At 43.9% G+C, this 8,710-nt stretch overlaps 1 protein-coding gene across 4 annotated transcripts in view; it reads left to right on the top strand.

Moving 5' to 3' along the window:
• Window positions 1–1,424: 1,424 nt before the first annotated feature.
• Window positions 1,425–8,710, top strand: part of LOC125448211 (signal transducer and activator of transcription 1-like) — a 69,439-nt gene continuing 62,153 nt past the window's right edge. For 3 of the 4 annotated variants that reach the window (XM_059643461.1, XM_059643460.1, XM_059643457.1), the window contains exons 1-2: window positions 1,425–1,638; window positions 4,730–4,860. In XM_059643461.1, coding sequence (XP_059499444.1) covers window positions 4,829–4,860 — 32 coding nt within the window. In that variant the 5' untranslated portion in view covers window positions 1,425–1,638; window positions 4,730–4,828. The remainder of the gene's footprint in view (window positions 1,639–4,729; window positions 4,861–8,710) is intronic. The other variant, XM_059643459.1, reaches the window with a different exon arrangement.

Raw genomic sequence — 8,710 nt, 5'->3', positions numbered from 1 at the left:
CAAATTTGAAAGCAGAATACAGGGTTAACGGAAAGATTCTTGGCAGTGTGGAGGAGTGGAGGGATCTTAGGGTTCATGTTCACAGTTCTCTGAAAGCTGTCACCCAGGTGGATAGAGTTGTTAAGAAGGCGTATGGTGTGTTAGCTGTCATTAATAGAGGGATTGAGTTCCAGAGCCGTGAAGTTATGCTCCAGCTATATAAAAGCCTGGTTCAGCGACATCTGGAGTATTGTGTCCAGTTCTGGTCGCCTCATTACAGGAAAGATGTGGAAGCGTTGGAAAAGGTGCAGAGGAGATTTACCAGGATGTTGCCTGGAATGGAGGGAAGGTCTTAGAGGAAAGATTAAGAGAGCTAGGACTTTTCTCTTTCGAATGACGAAGGATGAGTGGTGACTTGATAGAGGTGTAGAAGATGATGAGAGGCAAAGATAGAGTGGATAGTCAGAGACTTTTTCCCAGGGCTGAAATGATTATTACGAGGGGACATAACTTTAAGGTGATTGGAGGAAGGTATGGGGAGACATCAGAGGTAGGTTCTTTACTCAAAGGGTGATAAGAGCGTGGAATGCATTGCCGGAGAGGGTAGTGGAGTCGGCCTCATTAGGGGCATTTAAGCAGCTATTAGATAGGCATATGGATGATAGTATAAGGTAGGGTTGAGGTTCGGCAGACTTTAGGTTTAGGGTAAAACGTTGGGCACAACATTGTGGGTGAAGGGCCTGTGCTGTGCTGTACTGTACTGTTCTATGTTGTGACACTACTTGTCACTGGCTGCCAACCTGAAAATAACCTGTTTAACCTCACTCTCTGCTTTCTGCCAGGCAGCCAATCTTCTATCCAGGCAAATACCTTGCCTCAAACACCATTGGCCTTTATCTTACTCAGCAGCCTCTTGTGCAGTACCTTGTCAAAGGCACGCTGAAAGTCCAAGCAGAGTAACATCCATTGGCTCTCCTTTGACTAACGTTTCCGTGTTGTACAACTCTTTGGCTCTGCGTAGTTACGTCTGGAATGCACTTGCAACACCCAGTTTCAATTAATGCATTCAAGAGAGGCACTGGATGGTTATTGGAATAGAAATGGGGTGCTGGGAAGACGAAAACACAGCAAATTAGCACTTGACGAATAAAACTCGTGCAGGAGCGATGGGCTGAAGAGCCTCCTTCGACGATTCATTGACGTACCCTCATAGCGTCAGGCCTCAGCTACCTCCGATGTCATACGCACTGCTTGCGCCTGACGTTATTTCTTCGAAATCAGCTGTTTCAGCTCGAGCTCCAGAGCTGCTGCTGTTCCCGCGCGTATTCCCTCCCTCCGTGCGCGCCTCGCTCGCAGTCTTCCAGCCAATCGCTGCACGTCATTCGGGGGAATGATGGGACCAAGCACCAGTAAGCGTGCTTGGAGGGTGGGGTAAGCGTTGGTTTTACAGACAGACCGTCGAGGAGGTTGTTGAGTTGTTGGAATGGCCTGCTGGGTTTGCGAATTGTGCTGGTTGAATGTCGAGTATTGGGTACAGTAAATACGTGTTACAATGTAAATAAGTAGCACGTCAACAATAAACAGTCATCTCCGAACGGGATCTTGCGAGTAATATAACAGATCTATGCATTTAAATTTGGGGTGAATAGAGGATTTCAGGTAAGGCAGCAACTTTCTATATTAAGGTCTAATTGCTGTTCTCGCATTGATTGAACTAAACATAATTTAGCAGGAATTAATCTCAATAATTCTTAACCTTCTGATCAAAACTCCACACCACCCTTCCCCCCCCGTACCCTTCCTGTCTCTGCCATCTCCACGCCCCGCCCCCACCCCCAACATACACTCTGTCTGTGGACCCCCTTTCCGTGACCCTGGTAGTCATGCTATCAGTTCCCTAAACCACTCCTCTCTTTCCGTGTTACTTCAACGTGCTCCTTACAGCCTCCCTCTGCAATTGAATTTTTTGTTCCTACATTTGATGTCTCCTTTTGTGTCTTGGTGTCGCATCTTATTGAAGTTCCTGTTAATGATGCTATCAGTGCAAGTGGTTGTTGGCAGCAGTGTCTTTCTTGGGCATTGGCATCAGAAACCGTGTGTAGTCTGATATTTTCAATCTTTCAGCTGGCTAGACATCCATTGGAGCTTCTAGTGTCAGTGCTTTTATGTTGTTGCAACACTTGTCAAATTTTGTTGATTGCTGGTTTCCAATACTCACTTCTTGTACTTTCACTAAATTATTTGAGATGAGGCATAAAAATTAGGTCATTGTGTGCAGAGAACGTAGAACATCACAGCACAGTACAGGCCCTTCGGCCCTCGATGTTGTGCCGACCTGTCATACTGATCTCAAGCCCATCTAACCTATGCTATTCCACGTATGTCCATATGCTTGTCCAATGATGACTTAAATGTACCTAAAGTTGGCGAATCTACTGCCGTTGCAGGCAAAGCGTTCCATTCCCTTACTACTCTCTGAGTAAAGAAACTACCTCTGACATCTGTCCTATATCTTTCACCCCTCAACTTAAAGCTATGCCCCCTCATGCTCACCGTCACCATCCTAGGAAAAAGGCTCTCCCTATCTAACCATCTGATTATTTTATATGTTTCAGTTAAGTTCTGTAAATAGCTACCCAAGCTCTTCTTTCCAAAAAAGGAAAAGATCCTTTAAATTTTCAAATCCCAGCCTCTTCAAACATGATTCCCATTTACAAAACAAAAATACTGTAGATGCTGGAAAACAAAGTGCTGAATAAACTCAAAGACCAACAGAAATAGTTAATGCTTTGAGCCCATTGACTTTTCACGTGAAGTAAGTCATAGTAGACTCTGTTAAATAATGCTGCTGGACCAGCTGAGTTTGCCCAGCAGTGTGTACATCATACCCCCCTCAGAAAAGTTTCCTACTCATCCAATTTAAATTTTAAAAGATTTACCATTTTCTTTATTGGGCTATGGGATTATGGGCACTGTCCAGGCCAGCCTTTAATCTCACATCCCTATATGCCCTCAATGCAGTTAGGCAGCAACACTATCTGGAAAGGCAAGACTAAAAAGTTGGTAGATATACCCCCCCCCTCCCCCCGCAAAGGGGGATTAGTAAACCAGCTAGGTTATGACGACTGGAGGACGAGATTAATCTTTAGGCCAGCCCTCCAGTCTGGATTTTAGTGATTTCAGAATTTACTCTGCTGTGGTGGCATTTGAACAAACAGGCCCAGAATATTGTCCTGGGATCTGGTTTGCTAGTTTAAACGACATCACTACTCAGCTAATATCTCCAAGTTATTATCCTGCTGAAGGGCAGGTACGCCGAGTCTTCTCTTGGATTCTAATTTCTAACCTGCACTAATCATCTGGTCTTTGACTTTCCAAGTTTCCCCATGAACCCGATTTAGTTATACTTCATCACCATACTTGTTCCAGTGTACTTCAAGGTGAAGGATGACTTAAAGCACGGTTCTTAGTACTGGAGTGCAGGCATCGAACCAAACAATGTTTCACCCAAGCCAAACTGAGCAGCTGATTCAATTCTCCAAAAATAAATGATTGGATGCTGTGGTGAGGTCTGTGGGACTGCTTTGTAAAAACTGAGCTTCTGACTGCTTAGACTTACTCAGCAACACTCAACTGTAGCCTTCTCAGCCCAAGATGACATCCTTAAATCTGGCATTGGGTATGAAAGAAAGAGTCTTCAGCACCCAAGCACTTAGATGCAAAAAAGTGTCCAACCTCTGATCATTCTCTGCTTCCATCTATATTGTCACATTAAACAGGCAGCCATTGAGTGAAAAAAAACAGTCGTGCTCCCCCCCCCCCCCCCCCCCCCCCCCCAACGCATCATCCATTCAAACTGCAAGAAGTTCAAACTTGGCAGAATACTGTCAGGATGCCAATCCACTGAGTATTCCCAATACTTCCCTCTGCCAGTCACACCCTCTAGTCCCAGACTTAAATACCTGATATGACTGCTGCCTGCCTCCCATCCCTCACCATGCCACAAAAAAAGTGTCCAGCTGCCTCACCCAATCCCAATGCATTGCAACAGCTATCAGCTGTTATTTTTGGTTCACAAGTGAATCAGTTGAAGGGCAGGAAAAGGGGAAAAAAGGCACTGGCGATAATCTTCCAGTCATCTTTAACTAATAGGTGACACTGGAGGACTGAAGAATTAAAAACATTAAAACCAGAAAAGTGTTTAAGAGACTATTTCTACGTACCTAACTAGCAAATTGAATTTTAAGGCTAAGTCAAAGAATCCACCTTGCTGCTGTTTGCAACCTTGTTTAAAATTCATCATACATATCATGATATTTACTTTTTGCAGTGGTGCTTTAACATTCCTACTGTTTTGGTCTGAAAGTGTTTTGAGCCCTGGTGAATGGAGCTACAAGCCTGAATTCTGGGCTGGCATCCAGCAGGGTGCATGTGATCTGGTGGGTGTCCTCAAAGCCCTCCTGTGTGGAGTTCACTGTTCTGAGCTGGAATAAGGATAGTTAGGGGCTTTGAGGGCACATTTAATATTGTCATGTGTCAGCTATTCAGTTGTGAAGCCTCCCAATACATCACCCTCCTCCCAGGCAAAGATGCAACAATGTGAAGAGTTAGATTTGTATGTGTTTAACTTTAAGAAAAGTAACAATTTATATTGGCTAGCACTTGCAACAATGTGAGATGCTTCTTGTTATTGTATCTTGAGCTGTAAGTAAGTTTGATCGGTCAATGTACTTTATTCCATTTTGTTCAGGCTCCTAAATGCCCGAGGGATCACAGTTAAAATTATCTCCAGCCTCCTGCAGCTAGCTGTTCCTAGTTTATATACAGCAATGCAACTGTACTTTCCAGAATGCCATGCCATGCCATAAATCTATATTCAAGGTGAGGCAATAGCCTAGTGGTATTATCGCTGTACTATTAATCCAGAAACTCAGCTAATGTTCTGGGAATCTGGGTTTGAATCCTGATGTGGTAGATGGTGGAATTTGAATTCTATGAAAAAAATCTGAAATTAAGAATCTACTGATAACCATGAAACAATTGTCTGTTGTCAGAAAAACTAATCTGGTTGACTAGTGTCCTTCAGGGAAGGAAATCTGCCATCCTCACCTGGTCTGACCTACATGTGACTCCAGAGACGTAGCAATGTGTTTGGCTCTCAACTGCCCTCTGGGAAATTAGGGATGGGCATTGAATCCTTGTCTAGCCAACGAAACTCGCATCCTGTGAATGCATTTAAAAATAGAATCATGAATCCTACCATTACACTATAACATCCTTCTTCCACAAAGTATATGTTGACAGAAATAAATGTCTTATTTCAAATACCTAATTACTATACAATGAAGTTTACTGATTGAAATTTGTATTGTGCATTTGGACGAGGCAGTCTAGGGTAGACCCAAAGTTCAGGATGAGAAATGAAGCTTCTTTTTTTTGTAATTTTTCTCTTTATATGGGCTTTTGTTGACCATTGATTCTACCCTTCGCCTTATTGAAATGCATGTTCTCCATGTGGAAACCTATGCTGTTAGGTGTTAGTAGGTGGACCAGCTATGGGACAGATTTTTAAAAAAAAGACAGAGAATAATAGCGAAGTATAATCCTGTGCATTTGCGTTTCAGCCTCTCTTCAAATCTTGCCAGCTCTGCGTTGATATTACTGGTTAACTGATGGTTTAATACTATTTAGAATGTTCTCCACTTTCCTTTCAAGCAGTGCTTTGCACTTATTTATCTAACTAAAATTATCTCCTTCGTTCATGTAAAAATACTTTTCTTTTGATTCATTAATGGGATGTGGGTGTCACTGGCAAGACCAATATTTGTTGCTCATCCCAATTCGTCACTGAGAAGGTGACGATGAACTGCTGCTGTCCATTTGGTGTAGATACACCCACACTGTAGTTACAGCAGGCTGTGAAGAATGTAAATGGTATGTTGTCCTCAATGGTGAAAGGATTTGAACATAGGAACAGGGAGGTCTTACTGCAATTATGCAGGAGTTTGGTGGACTAAAACTGGAGAATAGTGTGCAGTTTTGGTCTCCTTATTGAACCCTTACAATGCAGAAAGAGGCCATTTGGCCCGTCAAGTCTGCACCAACCCCCCAAAGACAATCCCACTCTGACCCATGCTCCTTTACACCCGCGCCCTCCCCAACCCTGTAACACTGCATTTCACATGACTAACCCACCTAGTCTGCACATCCCTAGACACTATGGGATAACTTAACGCTGACAGTCCACCAAACCTGCACATCTTTGGACTGTGAGGAAACCAGAGCACCAGCAGAAACACACGCAGATGTGGTGAACATGCAAACTCCACTCAGTCACCCAAGACTGGAATTGAACCCTGGTCCTTGGTGCTATGAGGCAACATTGCTAATCACCGAGCTCCCCAGCTAAGGAGGGATGTTCTGACTATGGAGGGACTGCTTCCTGAGATGGCACCACAGACACATGAAGACCAACTGGATCCATTATGGCTGTATTCCCTGGGGTTTAGAAGAATGAGCAGGGATTAGATTAGACTAGATTCCCTACAGTGTGGAAACAGGCCCTTCGGCCCAACAAGTCCACACTGCCCCATGAAGCATCCCACCCAGACCCATCCCGCTGTAACCCACACACCCCTAAACACTACAGGCAATTTAGCATGGCCAATCCACCTAACCTGCACATCTTTAGACTGGGAGGAAACCGGAGCACCCGGAGGAAACCCACACAGACACGGGGAGAATGTGCAAACCCCACGCTGACAGTTAACCGAGGCTGGAATTGAACCTGGGTCCCTAGCGCTGTGAGGCTGCAGTGCTAACCACTGAGCCACCGTGCAGCTCGGGATTACTACCCCTCTTCAGCTGTGAAGGGAATTGCATAGAAACCTATAAATACCTAATGGGGCTAGATAGTGGTAAATCAGAATGTTTCTGATTTTTAAATGGGAGAAATCTAGAACTAGGGGGATGCAGTCTAATGATATGTTGTAAAACTGATTTTTGCACACAAACCTTAAACCCCTCACAACTGCTGCTGATTACTTGCTTTTGATACTAGAAGCTTTAAGAGAAGTTTTCAGAGACCGAAATACAGCATCACAGGCTTGGTATGGTTGCGATCTAACATGCTACAGTGTTAAAACACTATTTAGAGACAGTTAGAACTGCCGATGCTGGAGTGTGAGGTAACAAGGTGTAGAGATGGATGAACACAGCCAGCCAGACAGCATCAGAGGAGCAGGAAAGCTGATGTTTCAGGTCTGGACCCTTCTTCAAAAACATTATTTGCTGTTTTGGGTATGCTTCATATTCCGCGAGGTAGAAAAGCTCCCATTTTCTGTTGTTTCTTCCCTGCTTTTATTAGTCTGATAGTGTGAGACAAAATGTTTAGGAGGGAAGAGAGCAGGAGGAGGTGGAGAAAGACAAAATCAGGGGCTGGGGCCCCAAGTTAACATCTCCAGTTCTGTAAAAGACTGCTTCCCTTCACTTTTTCCTCCCACTCTTCTTGAGGCCTCTTTACTGGGATACAGCTCCATGGATCACAATAATCCTGTTTGTCACTCAGACACGTGATTGTTCCTTATGTGTTATCCCATAAAGTTAATGATGACATGGGAGGAGAAATAGTATCATGGTTGGACCTATAACTGGAATACCACGGGTATTGCATTCTGGTTTCTCGCTCTAACCACCTTTTTGGTTCTCTAAGTGACAATACTGAAATAGCAGTTCATGCCAACCAAAAAAGACCTCTCTGGGAAGTGTTAGCAGTTTACAGTAGTCCACCTTTTGCAGCTCGAGATTACTAACCCTCTTCAGCTGTGCAGGGACAGAAAAACAGCCAGATAGTCAGGCAGAAACTTGCACTTATTTATATAGTGCCTTTCATGGCCCCAGGATGACCTAATCATACAGTACGATCAGTTCCGAGGAAGGGTCACCAGATCCAAAACGTTAACTCTGTTTTCTCCTCCACTGATGCTGCCAGACCTGCTGAGCTTTTCCAGCAACTTTGCTTTTGTTCCTGATTTACAGCATCTGCAATTCTTTTGGTTTTTAATCATACAGTAGTTTTACAAATGTGGCTACTGTTGCAATGTAGGAAATGCAGCAGGCAATTTGCATACAGCAAATGGCTCTCACAAACAGCAATATGATGATGTTGTAAGTAGTGTTGTCTGAGAGGTAAATATTGGCCCCAGAACACTGGGGGTGAGCTTCTCATCCTGTTAGTGACAGAGAGATCTTTTATGTGAGAGGACAGGGCCATGTTTTAACATCTCACTGGTACAGCATTGAAGCAAAAACCTATATTATCGGAGTGAGGTTTGAACCTGGAACCAGGACTGTTTCAGAAGCGTGAGTGCCATATGCAGAACCATGATTGACAGCTAAAGTTTGATGCTAGTGTCCCGTTCATTTGCTAACTTATATAAAAATGTGTAGAAAAAGTCTGAAGTATATTTTGAGGGAACAGTGAGGCTGAGTTGGCATCTGCCATGAATGTGGTTGAAGTATGCGACAACGTTCCTAATAGGTAACACCAGTTCTCAGGCCAAAAACAGTTTCTTAACATGCAAGTCCTAATATGTCAAATGGGTACAGGGTCCCAACCACCAGATCTGGCAAAAGGCCAGCCTTGAACTGAAAAACAAGCAGCTGGGACTTCCAATGGCAAACGTGAGTCATTTTTCAACTGCAACACACTTCCTCCTCCCATGAAGACTGC

This window comes from Stegostoma tigrinum, chromosome X (genome assembly GCF_030684315.1).
Source record: "Stegostoma tigrinum isolate sSteTig4 chromosome X, sSteTig4.hap1, whole genome shotgun sequence".
Taxonomy (NCBI): domain Eukaryota; kingdom Metazoa; phylum Chordata; class Chondrichthyes; order Orectolobiformes; family Stegostomatidae; genus Stegostoma; species Stegostoma tigrinum.
The sequence above is the reverse complement of the archived record's forward strand: the minus strand, read 5'-3'. Positions and strand labels throughout refer to the sequence as shown.